Source organism: Pan paniscus, chromosome 19 (genome assembly GCF_029289425.2).
Source record: "Pan paniscus chromosome 19, NHGRI_mPanPan1-v2.0_pri, whole genome shotgun sequence".
NCBI lineage: Eukaryota > Metazoa > Chordata > Mammalia > Primates > Hominidae > Pan > Pan paniscus.
The window spans coordinates 16058100-16079486 of NC_073268.2; the positions used below are offsets into that span (position 1 = coordinate 16058100).

The following is a 21387-nucleotide window of genomic DNA, read 5'->3' on the forward strand; positions in this document are numbered from 1 at the left end:
AGCACAAGTGTGTAAAGGAACATGTGTAAGCAGATTCCTTGCATCACTGTTTTCTGATAAGGAAAAGTTTAAAACAATTTAAACACCCATCAAGAAATAGGAGATTGATTACATGAACTATGAATAGCTATACTGTGGAATTCTATGCAGCTATAAAAATAATGCGGTCTGTCCATATGTACTAATATATGTGCTGATACAGAAAATGAAAAAAGTATGGAACAGCCTGTTCAGTGTGATTCTCTCTGAGCTAAAACACATGTGCATACACGCACAAGTGAATACACACAGGCACACATATCCGTACATGCAGGCACGCAGATACAATATACACACACCTGTGAGTGCACAGAATTTCTAGGAGGTCATACGACAGGAATAAGAAGGGATGGGGTGTGGTAGCACACGCCTGTAATCCCAGCTCTTTGGGAGGCTGAGCTGGGTGGGTCACTTGAGTCCAGGAGTTCAAGACCAGCCTGGGTAACATGGCGACACCCCATCTCTACAAAAATCACAAAAAACTAGGCAGGCGCGGTGGTGCATGCATGTTGTCCTAGCTACTCAGAAGGCTGAGGCGGGAGGATCCCTTGAGATCCAGAGGCAGAGGTTGCAGTGAGCTGAGATCATGCCACTGTACTCCAGCCTAGGTGACAAAGTCCTGTAAGAAGAAAGATTTTATTTCTCAGTTTACATCTTTTTGTGCAATTGCTGACTGTATTTCTTATATGTCTGTATAAAAGCTTGAAAGTTGAGTTGGGGAGGCTCAACTGGACTAGCAGTCCCTGAAGATCCAAGAAAAGCTGGAGACTTACGTTTTGGTGTCCTTAGCCTCTTTATGCATAATCTCCAAGATCATCTTACAAGCGGAGGAGCAGCCCTCAGGGGTGGAGTGCACACTGATGGCTTTTTCAGCTGCACCTGCGTTCTCCTTCCTATGCACGTCTATCCTGGGGGCCACAAGGACAAGGCTGGTTAGTTGTCCCCAGTGATACCAGTACTTCAGGCTCCCCACCCCACTACCCCTCCTCAGTCAAAGGCATAGAACCTGCTCTTCTTGAAACAAGGACAATCAAGTACAACTTTGGGAAGGGCAATGAAAGGACTGGAGAAATATGACCCGTCTGTTACTCTGGATTCTGTCTCAGACCAGCAGTGTCTCAATCCACAGGTGGTTGGTGGCCAGGCACGGGAGCTCACGCCTGTAATTCCAGCACTTTTGGAGGCCGAGGCGGGTGGGTTACTTGAGGCCAGGAGTTTGAGACCAGCCTGGCCAGCATGGTGAAACCCCGCCTCTACTAAAAATACAAAAAAATTAGCTGGGTGTGGTGGTGCACACCTGTAATCCCAGCTACTAAGGAGGCTGAGGCACAAGAATTGCTTGAACCTGGGAGGAGGCTGCAGTGAGCTGAGATCACACCACTGCACTCCAGCCTGGGTGACGCAGTGAGACTCTGCCTCAAAAAATAAAATAAAAATAAATAAATAAATAAGCAGTGGTTGGGGACAAGAACACAGCCTATGACACAAATGCAGGGGTGGGAATTACCAGCCCACAGCTCCAAAGCTGCATTTCCGCTTGAATTCCGTATGTCCCCCTTGAAACAAATATAAAGAGAAGACACAGTGCCCCAAACTCAAAGTAAATAACAAGATTTACTATGATAAGGACATAATATGACCTGTTCTTTGCCACTGAGTACACTGATCAGATATAAAGATTAGAGAAAAGGCCGGGTGTGGTAGCTCACGCCTTTAATCCCAGCACTTTGGGAGGCTGAGGCGGCCGGATCACGAGGTCAGGAGTTCGTAACCAGCCTGACCAACATGGTGAAACCCTGTCTCTACTAAAAATACAAAAATTAGCTGGGCATGGTGGCACGCGCCTGTAATCCCAGCTACTCGGGAGGCTGAGGCAGGAGAATTGCTTGAACCCGGGAGGCAGAGGTTGCAGTGAGCCGAGATCGCACCACTGCACTCCAGCCTGGGCGACAGAGCAAGACTCTGTCTCAAAAAAAAAAAAAAAAAAGATTAAAGAAAGAAGGTGGCAGTGGCAGAATGGGAGATGGGACACAATTATGAGGGTCCTAATTTTGGACAGGTTGGCCAGCCCTGTTACCACACTAAGTGATCATGAAATCACAGAGCACTGAGTTGCTGACTCATCAAAATGAGGTTTGCTTGGAGACTTTTTTTATGAAACTTCACATGAGAAATTATAGAATCTCTCTTGCTAATACGAGTGTGTGGCCTAGCACCCCAGACCCATTCTCCCTCCCTATCTGCCCTTCCTTTCCCAGGAGGCTGGTATTGGAAGCAGGGACCCCTGAATGCTCCAGGCAACATTTCCTAAAAGGTAAATGTTGATGTCTCCAGCATGCTTCCAGGAGGCCTCTTTAGGTACCAACCACTGTTCCCTAGCACCCAACCTCCATTCCCCAAGAGCCAAGACTCACTTGGACTGGGTCTGTTTTGTGATGTTGCGGATGGTGGCCCCCTCCTTGCCAATAATGGCACCCACATACTGGGTGGGCACCAGGAGCCGAAGGGGGATGTCCACTTGCTGCTGCTTGGCTGGGGCCCCCGCTGCCACAGGTGAGCCCTGGCGGGGCTGACCCCGAGAACCAAAGCCCCCTCGGCGCCCATTCTCAGGTCCCTGTGCTATCTGCTCATCGGGGATGTAGGAGACCTTCAGGGCATGGTTCTCCAACTGGTGGCCATTCAGCTTCATGATGGCTCTGGGGACAGAGTGAGAGTCTACAGGTCATTCCAATCCATGCCAATCATACCAGATGCTCTCTTGGCCAAAGCATTCTAGTAAGTTACAGCTTGGAACACACTAAAGAAAAGGAGATAGTCACCTGCCCACTACCTCCACCTCCATTTTTCACAACTTTCCAGTCTAAATGGCATCAAAGACTTCAAAGGAAAAGTAAATAAATACAGTGTTCCCTAACACTTAGTTGGGATTTATTGTTCACAAAGGCCTTCCACTGGAACCATCAGAGAAATGGGCTTCCAGTCCAATAGAAAGTATAGGGTTCTGCCAGCCGAAAAAGGAAGAGCAAGCCATAGATCTCAAAGTACTCCCATGCCAACTGGAAAGCCTACCACAGACCTGAAGAGGCTCCACAAAGCTAACACATACACTTCCCGGATTGAGGAATCCCTACTACAGGGTGAGGAAACCAACTGCTAACTACTACATACTCCTAACTTTAGAGATGATGAAACCAAGGTCAAAGGAGATTGAAATGTATACATGTAGAATTCAAATGTTAATCCTGCCCTAATGAAGTGTGGGGTTTATTTTCGTTTTTGAAATAAAAGATCTTTATTTCAGATAAAAATTAATATTTCCATAATTAGGATAAAGCAAACACATATTCTTGAGTCCATTATTTAAGGAAATTTATACTATAAATGACTTCCATGAATATTAGAGTTCCTGAATATCATTTGAATATTTGCCTACAGGCTTATGAGAAGTTTCTGTAGCCTTCTCTTTGTAGAAATTCCAGTTTTTCTGAATTCTTCCTTCCTTCAGGTATTCCATTTTGCATTCTTCATAAAAGGCTGGATCATTATAGTGAGCAGTTAGACGTCCTTTCAATAGAGAATTTTCTTTCCAGCATTTTCCTACCATAAGGGTTCCAGAGTTCTTGCAACATTTGGTAAAATCTTGAAGTTGTTCAGAACACCTCTCTCTGGCCTTTTCTCTCATTATTTTAGGGATCCAAACATCTTTTTCAACATGTCTGAGATGCTGCTTCAAAACTTGCAGCGTCTTCCCATTGTTTTTTATATAAAATTCAAACTCCTTGAAATGCTTGAAATGGTTTACATGACATTTCATAATTCACAACTGAAACCCCTCCATAGCCATGGCACACACTCCTCTTTGATCTCAATTCTTTCTTGTGGCCTTTGCTTAAGCCACTGTTTTTTGTTTTGTTTTGTTTTGTTTTTTTCTTGAGGCAGAGTTTTGCTCATTGCCCAGGCTGCAGTGCAATGGCGTGATCTCGGCTCAGTGCAACCTCCGCCTCCCGGGTTCAAGCCTCAGCCTCCCAAGTAGCTGGGATTACAGGCATGCGCCACCATGCCCCGCTAATTTTGTATTTTTAGTAGAGATGGGGTTTCTCCATGTTGGTCAGGCTGGTCTCGAACTCCCGACCTCAGGTGATTCGCCCGCCTCGGTCTCCCAAAATGCTGGGATTACAGGTGTGAGCCATCGCGCCCGGCCCAAGGCACTGTTTTTCAAATTTCAGGGCAACCCATCAGAGAGTTGTTAAATTAATCTGTCAGGTTGAACGCCATCGTGGCGGGTGTTGAAGCAGCAGTTGAGGAACTCTTCTAATGAGCTGCTGGTGCACAAAAAAAAACAAACATGCAGTCTCGAAATTTTAGCTCCTCCGCAGTCCCCCATTGTTTTTTTTTATTGTTTTTTATTTTTTTATTTTTTTGATGGAACGCTTCACAAATTTGCGTGCCATCTTCGCGCAGGGGCCATGCTAATCTCTGTACCGTTCCAATTTTAGTATATGTGCTGCCGAAGCGAACACCTCCGCTGTCTTTTGTGCTACCTCTCCTTCCAGAGTCTCCAGAGACCCCTAACTGCCCACTTGGCTCTGGGGCCACCATCTCGCAACGCTCCCCAACCCAATGGGGTCCGCCAGCACGGGGCTGTAATACCACACACCACCAGCAGATGCCGCAGCCCCAACACTTCACAAAGCTAACTTTCAAAATTACCGCTGGCAGCCATTTACTACCTGCTATATACTTGCCAAGCTCTATGCCGGTCGCTTCCAGTCAACCCCGGTCGCTTCCAGTCAACCCCGGTCGCTTCCAGTCAACCCCGCACCAGTTGGCCCAGCTGGGAAATGCGGCCACCGTGAGAATTAAGTTAGTAAAATGGTACACAGTGCCTTAAACAGTGACCGGCTGGCGGTGTCAAATTACCAGGCCGAGACCAGCCTGGAGCCGCGGCCTCCACTCCCGCCTAGTGCAGTCCCGGGCCCTCCCACAAGGAGGTCCGGCCCCCGGGGTTGCCTTCCAGCCAGTTGGGGCTTTTGCCCATTTTCCTATCGCCTGCCACCAAGCTGCTGCTACGTATCCCGGCTGGAATCTGACTACCCCTCCAGCAAAGTGGTGGGGGGCGGGCCCGGGTCAGGGAGGCCACATCACCAGCTTCCTGCAGGAACTTCTAGAAGGCGAGCAGCCCGGAAAATGGCATGGGCGGCCGCCCAGGGGAGACCTCGGAGGGCAAGGCATCCCCGTTCCCAGGTGCCCCAGCCACCCCCACCGCTGCAGGTGCACGCCCGCAGGGAGGCGCCACGTGGTGGGGCCCCACGTGTGTGTGGGGAGACTGCGAGGTCCCAGCCTACCCACCGCAGGCCACTGCCCCAGACCGCTGCCACCTCCCAGTGCACCTCGCATCCGCGTCTGCCCAGGCTCCCAGGGCAAAGATAACTGAATTAGGACACCAGTATTCCAATCTTAGTTCTATTGCTCACTAGCTATATGAAGCAGGAAACTTACAACCTAGTCTAGACCTAAGTCTCATCAACTGTAAAGGAAAACTGATACTTGTGCCCTGCCTACCTTACAGCTAATACATTTAGGTCTGTAATCCATTTTGAATTAATTTGTGTGTTCAGTGTTAAGGTAGAAGTCCAAATTCATCTTTTGTCATGTGGATATCATCGAGCTGCCCCAGCATCATTTGTTGAAAACACCTTATCTTTCCTAATAAACTGTCTTTTTAGCACTTTGTGTGAAAATAAAAACAAAAATCAGCCGATCATAAACGTAAAGGCTTTTCTAGGCTCTGAATTCTATTCCATTGATCAGTATGTTTATCCTGAAGCCGGTACCACACTAATTTGACTACCGTAGTTTGATGTTAAGTTTTAAAATTCGGGAGTTTAATTCTTCCTTGTTCTTCTTATTCAAGACTGTTAAGGTTTTTCTGCATTTCCTCAAGATCAACTTGTCAATGTCAGCCGAAACTGCATATCTTACGGGATTTATGTGACAATCACAAGTGAAAACATGTAATAAATTAAGGGATTTGTCATTTTTACACCTATTAAGTCTGGCACCTCCTTTGGTTGAATCCACCTCTGTGGATTCCATCTTGAAAAGTTTTGTGTTTTTGGTTTTTCGTTTTTTTTTTTTTCTTTTTTTTTTTTTGAGACAGGGTCTTACTCTGTTACCCAGGCCAGAATTCAGGGGCATGATCTCAACCCACTGCAACCTCCACCTCCACCTCCTGGGCTCAAGCAATCCTCCCACTTCAACCTGCTGGGCATGTGCCACCATGCCCAGCTAATATTTTGTAATTTTTATAGAGATGGGGTTTTGCCATGTTGCCCAGGCTGGTCTTGAACTACTGAGCTCAAGCAACCCGCCCTGCATCGGCCTCCCAAAGGGCTGGAATTACAAACATGAGCCACCAAGCCCGACAGCATTTTTAAAGATTTTGAGGTTTAAAAAAAAAAAAAAAAGGCCAAGTGTGGTGGCTCATGCCGGTAATCCCAACACTTTGGGAGGCCAAGGTGGGCGGATCACCTGACGTCAGGAGTTCAAGACCAGCCTGGCCAACATGGGGAAACCTCATCTTTACTAAAAAATACAAAAAATTGCCAGGCATGGTGGCAGACACCTGTAGTCCAGTAGTCCCAACTACTCGGGAGGCTGAGGCAGGAAAACCACTTGAACCCGGGAGGTGGAAGCTGCAGTGAAGAGAGATCGCACCACTGCACTCCAGCCTGGGCAAGACTCCATCTCAAAAAAAAAAAAAAAGGCAAACCATGATATAATTCTAACACTTTGGGAGGCTGAGGTAGGAAGATCGCTAAGGCCAGGAGTTTGACACTAGCCTGGGCAACATAGTGAGACTCCCATCTCTAAATATTAAAAATTTTTAAATTGGCCCAGCATGGGGGTGCATGCTTGTTATCCCAGCTACTTTAGAGGCTGAGGCAGGAGTATTCCCTCAGCCCAGGAAGTTAAAGCTGCAATGAGCTGTGTTTGCAACACTGCACTCCAGCCTGGGCAACAGGGAGAGAGTGTCTCAAAAAATAAAATAATTATTTTTCTTTTAACCGTGGCAAAGACATAGGAATTGGAGACAGAATGGCTTGCTTACCACTTGGAGACTAGAGTCTCAGTATATTTGGTATGTCTGTAAAATGGGGCTGAATAAGATTGAAGGGAGGGCACAAGCATCATCCATTCCCAAGGCTGACACTGGTTAGAAATGTTAATAAGGCAGCCGGGTGCGGTGACTCACTCCTGTAATCCCAGCACTCTGGGGGGCTGAGGTGGGTGGATCACTTGAGGTCAGGAGTTCGAGACCATCCTGGCCAACATGGTGAGACCCCATCTCTACTAAAAATACAAAAATTAGCCAGGTGTGGTGGTCCACACCTGTAATCCCAGCTACTCAGGAGACTGAGGCAGGAGAATCACTTGAACCTGGGAGGTGAAGGCTGCAGTGAGCCAAGATCACGCCACTGCACTCCAGCCTGGGCGACAGAGTGAGACTCCGTCTCAAAAAAAATAAAATAAAAATTAAAAGATTAAAAAAAAAAAATTAGCCAGCCGGGCATGGTGGTGTACACCTGTAGTCCCAGCTACTCAGGAGGCTGAGGCACAAGAATTGCTTGAATCCAGGAGGCGCAGGTTGCAGTGAGCCAAGATTGCACCACTGCACTCCAGCCTCCTGTACGACAGAGTAAGACTCAGTCTCAAAAAATAAATAAATAAATAAAAAGCCCAGAAATGTTAACGAGGTAACAAAGGGCAGGCGAGGTGGCCGAAGCTTGCAATCCCAGCACTTTGGGAGGCCAAGGCAGGCGGATCACTTGAGCCGTTCGAGACCAGCTTGGGCAACATGGTGAAACCTCGTCTCTACAAAAAAATACAAAAATGAACCAGGCATAATGGTGCATGTCTGTAGTCCCACCTACTTGGGAGGCTGAGGTGGGAGGATTGCTTGAGCCCAGGAGGTTGAGGTTGCCGTGAGCAGATATCATGCCACTGCACTCCAGCCTGGGTGGCAGAGTGAGACTTGTCTCCAAAAAACAAGAACACAGCAACAATAGGCAGGAGAGAATGAACAACTGTTGACATGAGCTTTAAAGCCAAACCCTAGTGGCCACAAGGGGCAGTAGGAACCTCTAGAAAATTCTGAGCCCAGGAGGTATCTAAAAGAAAATGGTAGGTATTTGAAGAAGAGGTAGGATTTTACATAGTATTATTAGATTGGAGAAGGCGGCATGTTAAGAAGCAAGAAAGCCCAAAGCAAAATGTGGCAAAAGCCTGTAACGGGCTCGGATATTAATATAAATGAGTAATGCGCAAAATGTATAGTCTGTCTGTAACAGCGAGTGAGACGCATAATTGCTCAATCAAAGGACTAGGAGCTAAAATTTTGGGTGCGATGGGACTAAAAGGACCCCACAACTATCACCAGCTAGGTTTACGACCATCACTGCAATAAAATGTCCCAGCATCCCAAGGTTGAGGAATCTTTTTTGAACCCCGAAGTTCCCCCTCATTATCACTAGATGGCGCCATGAACACGGCAAAGGACTCTAAGGTCCTGGAGCAACCAGAGACCTATCAGCAGGGGACATTTTCTCCGCAAGGGATTTCCCACTTATCTGGGAGGGCTTTGGAGCCCACCCTTCTATGTATTTTTGCTATCAATCTTGATGTTTCTGAGCCTTTGAGATCCCTGAAACAATGGACATGAAGGAGACCCCCTGAAGAAACCTTTTATGGAAGATTCTGGGTTTGGCTTGGGCTAATATCAGAACCCTGGATGGGGACCCAGCCTGCCTAGACCCCCTGAGGAAAGTGGGACCAGGCTCACACCACCCTTCACAGAACCCCTCCCCCCACCGCACCCAGCCCCACTTCCCAGCCCACTCACTGCCTGGTCTGGTCCCGGTTGGAATAGGTGACATTCACCACTGCCGTCTCACTCTCGGTGTTCACTGCAGAGAAAAGAGAGGATAACCTCAGAGCAGGGAAATCTGGAGGCCCAATCAATGAATCCCCAACTCCAGCTTTCCACGTTTTGATCAAGAAGACATCTGGCAGGCCAGACACGGTAGATCACAACTGCAAATCCTAGCATCTTGGGAGGGCGAGGCGGGCGGATCACTTGAGCCCAGGAGACCAGCCTGGCCAACACAGTGAAACCCTGTCTCTACTAAAAAATACAAAAAGTAGCCGGGCATAGTGGCACGTGCCTGTAGTCCCAGCTACTGGAGAGGCTGAGGCAGGAGAACTGCTTGAATCACTTGAACCTAGGAAGCAGAGGTTGCAGTGAGCCCAGATCATGCCACTGCACTCCGAACCTGGGCAACAGAGGGAGATTCCACCTCAAAAAAAAAAAAAAAAAAAAAAAGGACACCTGGCGGATACTTGAATAAACTTGAATGAAAAGGCAAAAAAATTTTCCCCTTTCAAGGAAGCTACTAGAAAATTCAAATTTACCAGGCAGAGCATGGTACCTCACACCTGTAATCCCAGGACTTTGGGAGGCAGAGGCAGGCAGATCATTTGAGCTTGGGAGACCAGCCTGGTCAACATGGCAAAACCCTATCTCTAACAAAAAACACAAAAATTAGCCTGGCGTGGTGGTGCACCCTTGTAGTCCCAGCTACTCAGGAGGCTGAGGTGGGAGGATTGCTTGAACCTGGGAGGCGGAGGTTGCAACGAGCCAATGCACTCCAGCCGGGGTGATAGAGTGAGAGCCAGTCTCAGAAAAACAAAGGAAGAAAATTCAAATTTACCTTCTTGCTTTTTGTAATTTCCTCAGCCGGTTCCCAAGAAAGTGGATATACAAATGGGTGTAGCCACCCTATCAGCAGTTGTACAACAAGGCTATACAGCAAGGCAAACACTACTACCCACCTCCACACACACACACAACCTGGGAGTAAATTCCCCTTAGAAAGTTAAACTAGTTGGCCAGGAGCGGTGGCTCACACCTGTAATCCCCAGCACTTTGGGAGGCCGAGGCGGGTAGATCACCTGAGGTCAGGAGTTTGAGACCAGCCTGACCAATATGGTGAAACCCATTTCTACTAAAATTACAAAAATTATTAGCTGGGTGTGCTGGCATGCGCCTATAGTCCCAGCTACTTGGGAGGCTGAGGCAGGAGAATCGCTTGAACCCGGGACGTGGAGGTTGCAGTAAGCCAAAGATTGTGCCACTACACTCCAGCCTGGGCGACAGAGCGAGACTCTGTCTCAAAAAAGAAAAAAAAAAAAAGTTCAACTAGTTAAAAATCAACACACGCTGAATGAGATTAGCAATTTATAGAAGTAAACATCCCAAGAAATGGCCTGCAAAGATATGGCTGACAACACTTGGAAACACCTAAATCCATTCTAGAGGCCTATGTATCCTCAAGGACACAAGAACCAAAGTGTATTAAAATCCAGCTAAACAGAGGCCGGGCACAGTGGCTCACGCCTGTAATCCCAGCACTTCAGGAGGCTGAGGCAGGTGGATCACTTGAGGTCAGGAGTTCAAGACCAGCCTGGCCAACATGGCAAAACCCAGTCTCCACTGAAAATACAAAAATTAGCCAAGTGTGGTGGTGCATGCCTGTAATCCTAGCTACTTGGGAGGTTGAGACAGAAGAACTGCTTCAACCCAGGAGGTGGAGGTTGCAGTGAGCAGAGACTGCACCACTGAACTTCAGACTGGGTGACAAAGCAAGACTCTATCTCAAAAAAAAAAAAAAAGTCCAGCTAAATGGACTGACAGGAATGGCTGTAGAAGTCTAGAAAGAAAAAAAAGAATTTGCATGTTTTCCAGGGGAAAGGATTTCCTGTCTTGGATGTGGCCATTGTAGCCTCAGGATGCTAGTCATTGATCCCATCAAAATTCTTGGCTCTAACTAGGAAAATGGTTTGGCAAGCTGACATTAGAATCCCAAGCAGTCTGGAAACATATTTCTCACTTACAATTATTAAAATTAACCGTCTGAGGTGGGAGAATCACTTCAGAAGGTGGTGCCAGGAATTTGAGACCAGCCTGGCAACATAGGGAGACCCCGTCTCTACAAAAAATTAAAAAAAAAAAAAAATCAGCCGGGTGCAGTAGTAAACACCAATAGTCCCAGCTACTTGGGATGCTGAGGCAGCAGGAGAATCACTTGATCCCAGAAGTTTGAGGCTGCAGTGAGCTATGATCACACTGCATTCTAGCCTAGGAGGCAGAGCTAGACTCTGTCTCTAAAATAAATAAATAAATACATAAAGTTAACCTTCCTTCTCCTGTATCAATGTCTTGTGAATTTGGGTCCCCTGGGCTTGCTCAACCATGGGGTGGGGGACCCTGGCTTAAATTAAGCCTCTGCCCCCCACAACACTGAGGACAGATAAGGCACTTGGTCACAAACTTCAGTGCAAAGAATCTGTCATCCAGGCTGGAGTACAGTGGCGTAATCAGAGTTCACTGTAGCCTTTAACTCCTGGGCTAAAGCTATTCCTCCCATCTCAGCCTCCCAAAGTCCTCGGATTACAGGCACGAGCCACCACGCTAGGCCCTATGCCACTCTTAACTGCTCTGGCCTTCATCAGTAGGTCTCTCCCTCCTCAGTGGTAAGGAAGCTTCTGCAAGAACAATCTTCCAGTGACTGGAAATACAGTAGTAAACCAACAAAACCTCTGCCTTTGTGGAGCTTATGGAGAGATAACAATAAGCATAATAAATAAGCAAGTTCTACAGAATATTTGACAGTGATGACTGCTATGGAGAAATATAAATCAGATGAGGCCAGGTGCGGTGGCTTACTCCTGTAATCCCAGCATTTTGGGAAGCCGAGGTGGGCGGATCACAAGGTCAGGAGTTCGAGACCAGCCTGGCCAATATGGTGAAACCCCATCTCTACTAAAAGTACAAAAATTAGCTGGGCATGGTGGTGGGTGCCTGTAATCCCAGCTACTTGGGAGCTGAGGCAGGACAACCGCTTGAACCCAGGAGGCGGAGGTTGCAATGAGCCGAGATCGCACCACTGCACTCCAGCCTGGGTAACAGAGTGAGACTCCATCTCAAATAATAATAATAATAATAAATCAGATGAAAGAGGATGGGATAGGTAGAAAGAATGGACCTCACTCACAAAGTGACTTTTGAGCAGACTCAAGGACTTTCTCTACTGTCCAACAAAGTCAAACATTTCCCATACTGTTCTCTCCAGGTAGCAGATATCCTTCCAGACAGGGTGTGTTACAGCTCCCTAGTGAGCCTTGGATAAATTTAAACTAGTGTTGATTCCTTACACACCTCTCAGTGAAATTCAGCATGCACTTGCTCCCAAGCCACTGCTCAATCTTACTGTGTGTCCAGGAGTAACTTATTCATTAGTCTAAACTGTGAACAGTACTGGGCAGTAGTTACCAGTGAGTCCTGTTGTATCCTGGCATTTAAGATAAAAGGCAAGCCACAGGATTAGAGCAGGTTAGAATGTGTTTGATAGATTCAGCAGTTTACTCTTGCGTGGGTGAAGGTTTTCATCATTTATAATCATTTATAACTTGCCCCTTTCCACAAATAATTTGGAGAGGAATATTTAAATCTCAAACCAAGTGATTATCCACTTGTTTCTTGAAGATCTCCAAACCTAACCCAGTATCTTATCTACCTAAAGACCGCCTTATGTCCAGCCAAAGTCACTTTCCATTACTAAATGGACAAAACTTATTTTGTTTTGTTTTTGAGACAATACAGAGTCTTGCCTACCCAGGCTGGAGTGCAGTGGCACAATCACAGCTCACTGCAGCCTTGGCCTCCTGGGCTCCAGCAATCCTCTTGCCTCAGCCTCCCTAGTGACTGGGACTGCAGGCATGCACCACCACTCCCAGCTAATTTTTTGTAGACATGGAGTCTCACTGTTTCCCAGGCTGGTCTCAAAACTCTCGTGGCTCAAGAGATCTGCCCACCTTGGCCTCCCAAAGTATTGGGATTACAGGTGTGAGTCACTGGGCCCAGCTGGCAAACTTTTTATGACCTAGAATTCTTTATCATTTTTCCTTCTGTGGGCCTACTCTTCAAAAGACTTTGCTTACCTATCGAACTATATTAACTAAGTAATAAATCCTCTGCTTTTTATTTTAATTGACCAAAGACATATATTGCTACCAATCAGAGCTTCTAAAAAGAGACAACCGGTTGATTATTCCAGCCAAAAGCAAGAAACATGAAGCTTTTCAAGTAAAACGGCTGCAGAGTAACTCCGATTGAATGCAAGATTTCTGTTCTTAGACTAGTTCTAAAATCCTGGGATAGCCATTTCTACCTTGGTTGATCCCTAAGAGCCTGGAGACTCCATGCTGGGAAGGAGTGGCTTTGTTCAAGCCTCCTGCTAAACAGAAGAGAAACCCAGTTCCACAGATAACCAAGATCCGAAGCCGAGGCCAGGAGTCCACGCCCCCAATCCAACGTATTTCCCCGCCTAACACATTCTATCTGCCTTTCTTCTTTTGGTTTTCAATGTAGATTTGATCACAGAAAGTGAAGCAGAGGCCGGGCGCAATGGCTCACGCCTGTAATCCCAGCATTTTGGGAGGCTGAGGCGGGTGGGTCACAAGGTCAGGAGATCAAGACCATCCTGGCCAACGTGGTGAAACGCGTCTCTACTAAAAATACAAAAATCAGCTGGGTATGGTGGCACGTGCCTATAATCCCAGCTACTTAGGAGGCTAAGGTAGGAGAATCGCTTGAACCCAGGAGGTGGAAGTTGCAGTGAGCCGAGATTGCGCCACTTCGCTCCAGCCTGGTGACAGAGCAAGATAGATAGGAAGGCAGGAAGGCAGGAAGGCAGGAAGGCAGGAAGGCAGGAAGGAAGGAAGGAAGGAAGGGAGAAAAAGAAAGAAACAAAGTGAAGCAGAACAAATGCACCAAACTCCTCCAACCCCCACCACGAGTGCCACCCCACACCCGGCCCACTCTTACCTTGCTCACAGTTCTCTACTGTACCATACTGAGCCAGCAGGCTGTCCAGTACCTAGGAGGATGGAGAAGGGAAGTTCACTTAACTCTGAGTCCCAAGACCCTTGCAAAGCAGCCACTGGACACCCTGCATCCCAAAGCAATGGGGCATTGACAGAGCCATAGGAGTGTTTGAGCATTATTACCTGTCCAGTGTGACCTTTCTGGGGTGCTAATGCTGATGGGGTATCTTTGCAGGAGTGTACTTAAGTTCTGCCTTAAGGGCCTTTTGGGAAGCAGACCTGGGCTGCCTGGGTCCCTAAATTATCTTCTGCCATATTACCAAGTTTAGGGCTTAGGAAACACTCATCCACCTCCCTAATGTCTCTCACCATAGGGACAACCTAAAGATGGGGCTGTGGGTTACATGAGCCAGGCACGGTGGCTCACTTGAGGTCAGGCGTTTGAGACCAGCCTGATCAACATGGTGAAACCCTGTCTCCAATAAAAACACAAAATTAGCTGAGCATGGGGGTACACGCCTGTAACCCCAGCTACTTGGGAGGCTGAGGCAGAAGAATCGCGTGAACCCGGGAGGAAGAGGTTGCAGTGAGTCGAGATCGCGCCACTGCACTCCAGCCCAGGCAAAAAGAGCAAAACTCCATCTCAAAAAAAAACAAAAAAGGAAAGAAAGAAAGAAAAAGAAGAAAGGATGAGACTCAAAAAGAAAAAAAGAAAGAAAGGATGAGACCCAGGCCTCCCTAGCCTGGCCCCAGACCTCCCCAATCATTTCTGGCAACTCCAGCTAGTCCAGACGTACCTTCCAGGCTCCACTATCCCACTCCATTTAGAGTTTCCCCCAAACACTTACTTCCCATCGGAGCTGGGGTGGAATATTTCGGATTTGAATTTTCCGGCTCCTGAAAGTAAAGGGGGAGCAGAGTTAAAGAAAGCTCTGAATATATTAGGGGTCTGTGAACTCGCAGTTTCTAATCCTTGCCCCAGTTACTATTTCCCCACCTTCTGCTCACCAACACCATAGTCTTAAAATCTAAGAATAAACTTTTAGGAATGGAGACCTGCAGTAGGGGTACCCGCTTTAGAGACCAAAATTATCATGGATGCTACCACACCCAGGAATGCAGAATCAGGTGTTCTAAGCACTCTGTTAACATTCCCAACACACACACACACACACACACACACGCACACACACTTTGTCCCACCACTTTCTCATTCCTTTATTCAGTAAGCAGGTTACCATGACTATGTTCCAGGCACTAGGAATACAAAGCTAAATAAGACATTATTTTTTATTTTTTATTTGTTTTTGAGACAGAATCTCTCGCTCTGCCACCCAGGCTGGAGTGCAATGGTGCGATCTCGGCTCACTGCAACCTCTGCCCCCTGGGTTCAAGCGATTCTCCTGCCTCAGCCTCCCTAGTAGCTGGGATTACAGGTGTGCACTACCACATCCGGCTAATTTCTGTATTTTCAGTAGAGACAGGGTTTCACCATATTGGTCAGGCTGGTCTTGAACTCCTGACCTCAGATGATCTGCCCACCTCGGCCTCCCAAAATGCTGGGATTATAGGCATGAGCCACAACACCCGGCCCAAGACATTATTATTAATTAATCTAACAACCATTTAATTGATACCTACTTCACGTACTACTTTGTTCCAGATGCTGGAGACACACAAATAAACAAAGGAGACAAAATGCCTGGTTGAAGGTGTTCACAATTTATTAGGTGAGATAATACATGCAAACAAATCACAGCAAGATATAGTGCAGTGGTTAAGTCCTTGGCACAGATATGGATTTAAACCTATGCTCCACTTACTAGTACTGACCTTTACAAGATTGTTTAACCTCTTTGAGGCCGTTTTTTCCTATGTAAAACAGAGATAATACCTTTCCACAGGGTGGTAGGGTGGTAGGTGATGCTAGAAAATGTAAGTACTTGAAGTATAACAATAGATGTATCTGTGAATACTAAGGTGGGAGTGATTAACACACATACAAGTCAGCATAATGCCACTACCTTCCCCTCTCCCAGTAACTATACAGTACTTTCTTCTTTCCATCTTTATTATCATTATTATTAACAATCTTGTAAAGTGCTCTGTCACCCAAACTGGAGTGCAGTGGCATAAACACAACTCACTGCAGCCTAGACCTGCTGGGATCGAGTGATCCTCCCAGCTCCCACCCTCCTGTATAGCTGGGACCACATGCGCATGCCACTATGCCCAGGTAATTTCTTCTTCCCATCTTTAAAATGTAATTTTTAGCCATGCGCGGTAGCTCACGCCTGTAATCCCAACACTTTGGGAGGCCGAGGCAGGCGAATCACTTGAGGTCAGGAGTTGGAGACCAGCCTGGCCAACATGGTGAAACCTCCTCTCTACAAAAAAAAAAAAAAAAAAAAATTAGCAGGGTGTGGTGGCACGTGCCTATAATTCCAGCTACTCAGGAGGCTGAGGCAGGAGGATCGCTTGAACCAGGGAGGCAGAGGTTGCAGTAAGCCGAAATCACACCACTGCACTGCAGCCTGGGCAACAGAATGAGACTTGTTTTAAAAAAAAAAAAAGGTAGTTTTCCCTGAGGAAAGCTTTCAGGCTCAGGGTCGACTCCCAGATCACTTGCTCACCACCCAAATAAATGCGCTAATCCCTGGGTTTAAGATTTTTAAATTGATTTGATGCATTGGCCAATTGCATTTATATCTTTGTTTATCCTTGATCATAAACTCTTAGTCCAAGGACAATGTCCAAAAAAACTCTAGTGGCTTGAAGGAAAACTGAACTAGAAAGCAAGAAAGTCTAGCCCTTAACCTGCCCCTGACTGGCTGTCCCTCTAATTAAGCCTCTCTTAAGCTTCGGGCCTCAGTATTCCTACCTGACATGCAATGGGGACAGTGCCAGCCCTGCCAAGCCTGGGGGAAGGGGTTTGAAAACAGGGAAGGGGGATGCTAAGCTCTAGTTGTAAAAGTGTTGACCTTGGCTGTCCTGAGCCAGTTCACTCACTTTACCCATATGACCTCAATATCTCCAGGTTTATAGTGGGTACAGCAAGATCTTTATGATCTTTTCTAGCCTGTAATTCTAAATGTGGAGAGTCTTCATCCATAAAATATGTTAAGGAAATCTCTCCCAGAGATGAAATAATGGGGAAAGAAGGAAATAAACATTGAAGAGAATCTCTGTCTTTGGCTGTCTTCTTTGGTTTGTTCATGAACTTGACCTAAGTAAGTCAGATTATAGCAGGACAAAATAGTAAGATACAAATCCAGTTCCAGGTCCCCAGATGCCATCAGACCACCTTTTTGTGATTCAATTCATTGGCCAAGAGGGAACCCCCACATCTACCCTTGTGAGGAATTTCCTACAACTCATTCGATGACCAACTAGACAGACTGAAAATGTAGAAGCCCTCACAATGAAAGCAAAACTGCCGGAAGAAATGAGGAAAAGAAATGGCCATGCCATTGGAAGGTTGAGAACGCAGACCTAGTTTAACACCTATAACAGGTATTGCTTCGGCCCAGGCCCAGGACCTCCCTCAAGGGTACACTTCTGGATGTCTGGATGAAGGGCAGAGAGGTGGGGGTGGCTTACCTGGGAGTTCAAACCAGTAAGGGCCTAAGGGAACCCCAGTTTAGGGGCCCAGTTTGAAGTGTGCTCTTTCAAGATGGTCCCTTAGTACAATCTAAGGTCAAAGGTCAAAATTCCCTCACACTTCAAACTCCCAGTTTTAGAGGCTTTCTTTCGTGGAGGGGATGGGGGAAGGGAGAAGGGTGGCAGTGGTGAAATCAAATCTCTGCTGGGATGTTAATCCATATCCTGAAAGCAATGGCAGGCAGATCGTCTGGAATGTCTGGAATGTTCCAGGAGAGGGAGGGGGAGGAGGGCAGGGCCACCCAACCAATGAAAGACAAGACATCCTGGCAGCCCTCCCCTGCCCCCAACCAGCAGGGACTCACCCAGCCCTCCAGGGTACACACCCCACCCTGGGAACCCACTCCAGGCCCCTCCAGGCTGCCTCCTTTCAACAAAGCCCCCAGCCCTGATTAAAACACAACAGCGGGAGGGGCGGGGCGGGGGGCAGGGAGGCACAGAGGCCGTGAAGAACCTTTGTCTTTTAAGCCCTTGGCCCGGTTTCTATTAAATATGGTGCTACCTAATTTCTTTCAGGCCTCAAAGCACATGGGGCATTTCTGATCCCTGTAACCTGTATTCCCTTCCCTTGGTCCCAGTCTCATTCACTCCACAAACACTTAGAGAAGGCCTGGTGTAGGCTGAGCTGGGGCAGTGTGTTGGGAACTTGGGGGATCCAGATGGAAGCTAAGAGCACCCTAACTGGTTACTTCTTCACTCTGAACCTTAGTTACCTCCTATGAAACTTGAATAAGGCTTTTATAAAACAAGCTGCCTGCCATGTAGTAAGCACTCAAACCATGTCCAAGTCCCCAGTCCCAGGGAACTGGAGTATCCAGACTAGTATGGAAAGAGGCAGGTGGGTAGGGCTGACAATAGTTAACAGTTATTAAGATTTTACTTCTGCACTGGTGGGGAAAATAGTGAAAAATACCACTGCCTAGAGCACCACCCCCATCTCCCCAATTAAAGGGTCCAGGGACCAGGGACCCGCTCCAGCACTTCAGTAGACCAGCTTCTACCAGAGCTGAGAAGTGCCTTTGCCCTATGGGCAGTATCTCCTGGGCACCTTCTATATGCCTGGATTGCCTAAACCGATGAACAGCCATTGTTCAGAAAAGGAAGGTGAACTCTGAGTTCATTAGTCCCTCCCCACCACCCTCCTATAGCTGATAAACCTGTGGATTCAAAGAATGAAGCAACCAGCCCCTGGCAATAAAGGCAACAGTTGCACCAGCCTATTTTTCTGGGTGCCAACATGCTGTGGCTTCTGGTGTCTTCTGCCTTCCTTGATGTACAGAGCAGTTATCAGGTCCTGGGCCAGGGGTGGGGCACGTGGGGACGGGGGCGGCAGCTTGCCAGATACATAGCAGCTATTGAGGACTCACCTCTCAAACGCTGCTGGGCCAAGGAGGAGGCATAAGAGCCACAAAGACTGAGTGACCATCCTCCAGAAGCCCAGGGGTGATTCAGGAGAAAACAGAGGGAAAGAGCATCCTTGCAACAGCTTAAAAAGCTATGTAGGAAGTAAGAGATTCAGGAAGCACAGGGAGCAGGGCCCCTGGGAGGGAGATGAGGTTGGGAACTCTCCCTGGGCTGAGACTTCTCATCCTTCATACCTCAAGAGTTCAGAGAAGTGTCACTGACTTACACCAAAGAGAAAAGAAAACAGTTCTCAATTAGGAAAGAGCCTGCTTTTTTTTTTTCCTTTGAGACAGGGTATTGCTCTGTCATCCAGGCTGGAGTGCAGTGGTGAGACCTTGGCTCACTGCAGCCTCGACTTCCCAGGCTCAAGGGATCCTCCCACCTCAGCCCCCTGAGCAGCTGGGGCCACAGGCACATGCGCCATCACGCCTGGCTCCAATTTTTTTTTTTTTTTTTTTAATTGTAGAGACGGGGCCTCACCATGTTTTCAAGGCTGGTCTCACACTCCTGTCTGTCCTCAAGCGATCCTCCCACCTCAGCTCCCAAAGTGCTGTATAGATGTGAGCCACCACACCAGGATGACAATAATTTCTTGATGTCATCAAATACCTAGTCAATGTTCAATATGCCAAATAATCACTTTTCAACTAACTATGGAAATAGGCAGCTGGAAGAAGAAGTTAATAGCTTAAAGAATTATAGGTGGGATGTTTTGATTTATCGGAGTGCAATTCCACGGTGCAGACCCACTGTTCACTGGGTCATGAGAACTCTTAAGTGTTTTTTATTTTGTCCTCCAGCCTAAAGTGAGTTTACTTTGGCAAATGCTTTTTGTCCCTTTTATGTCATCAAAAAGGCAGCATAGGGACAGTGCGAAGAGTCTGGATTCAAACAGGCTTTGGGTTCAAATTCTGGCTGTGGTTCTGCATGGCTGTGTGACTTAGACAAGATACTCAACCTCTCTATCTCAGTACCCTGGTCTGTAAAACATCCGTTGATACCACCTTAGTGGGTAGGGAGAATTATATGAGATAATGAATCTCAGAGCCTGGCATGTTAATTCCCTTCCTTTAAAGGAGAAGTTAGGGCCAGGTGCGGTGGCTCACGCCTGTAATCCCAGCACCCTGGGAGACCGAGGTGGGTGGGTCATGGGGTCAGGAGTTCAAGACCAGCCTGGCCAACATGGTGAGACCTTGTCTCTACTAAAAATACAAAAATTAGCTGGGCGTAATGGAGCACACCTGTAACCCCAGCTACTTTGAAGCAGGAGAATCGCTTGAACCCAAGAGGCTGGGAGGTTGCAGTGAGATCGCACCATTGCACTCCAGCCTGGGTGATAGCATGACTCTGTCCCCCACCCCACCCCACCCCCCCAAAAAAATACATATATATGTGTGTGTGTGTGTATATATATGTGTGTGTGTATATATGTGTGGGTGTATATATGTGTGTGTGTGTGTGTGTGTGTGTGTATATATATAAATTAGCCAGGTGTGCACCTGTGGTCCCAGCTATTCAGGAGGCTGAGATGGGAGGATCACCTGGGTCCGGGAAGCAGAGGTTGCAGTGAGCCGAGATGGCACCATTGCACTCTGGCCTGGGTGAGAGAGTGAGATCCTGTCTCAAACTAAATAAATAAAGTATAAGTTAGGAGCCAGGCACAATGGCTCACTCCTGTTGTCAATCTTTTAAAGTCATATTGTAATTCTTATATTTTAGAAATACATACTGAAATAGTTACAAATAAAATGACATGTCTAAGATTTGCTTCAAAATAATCAGAGCGCAGGGGAAAATGAAAACAGACTACATATGCATGGTAATTTTAAAGCTAAGTGATGGATGGTACACAGAGGGGTTATTACATTATCCTTTCTACTTTTATGTTTATATTTCTTTCCATAATAAAAAGGTAAAAACTAAAAAGATGTAATTCCAGCTCACCCAGTTCTGAAGTTATTAGCAGTTCAAAATTAATAGAAACTAGTATGAAGTAATGATGAAATTTTCCTATTGGTGTTCTATTCGAAAGAATCCAGAACCTTGAGGAGCTTACGGGGGATTGGAAGGAGACAAGGGCTTGGGCTCCAAGGGAGGAAGGAGCAAATGCACCAGATGAGATGGTCTCAGAAAGAGGCCTCCCAGGAAAGCACTGTGCACAGTGTGAATGGGAGACTGAAAACTACCCCTGGGACTGGGATTTCTCTAATCCTCTGCAAACCTGCTCCTTCTTTCAGCCCCCATACCCAGAAGCGAGGATGCCATTTTCAATCATGTTTATGGCCTCCCTCACCCCTCCCTAGAGGGAGGACTGCCTTTAAACTGGGGTGGGGCAAGCCA

At 47.0% G+C, this 21387-nt stretch overlaps 1 protein-coding gene, 1 non-coding gene and 1 pseudogene across 3 annotated transcripts in view; all 3 read right to left on the reverse strand.

The window, feature by feature from the left end:
- The window catches only part of IGF2BP1 (insulin like growth factor 2 mRNA binding protein 1), a 58441-nt gene that overhangs the window by 15237 nt on the left and 21817 nt on the right, over positions 1-21387 (reverse strand). For both annotated transcript variants that reach the window (XM_008962402.6, XM_063598951.1), the window contains exons 4-8: positions 14832-14880; positions 13985-14036; positions 8942-9005; positions 2454-2735; positions 813-947 (exon numbers count right to left, since the gene is read on the reverse strand). In XM_008962402.6, coding sequence (XP_008960650.1) covers positions 813-947; positions 2454-2735; positions 8942-9005; positions 13985-14036; positions 14832-14880 — 582 coding nt within the window. The remainder of the gene's footprint in view (positions 1-812; positions 948-2453; positions 2736-8941; positions 9006-13984; positions 14037-14831; positions 14881-21387) is intronic.
- Positions 3198-8095, reverse strand: LOC112437578 (COX assembly mitochondrial protein homolog; annotated as a pseudogene).
- LOC112437609 (U6 spliceosomal RNA) lies at positions 4456-4559 on the reverse strand. The gene has a single exon (XR_003026177.1). It is a non-coding gene; the product is annotated as a U6 spliceosomal RNA (small nuclear RNA).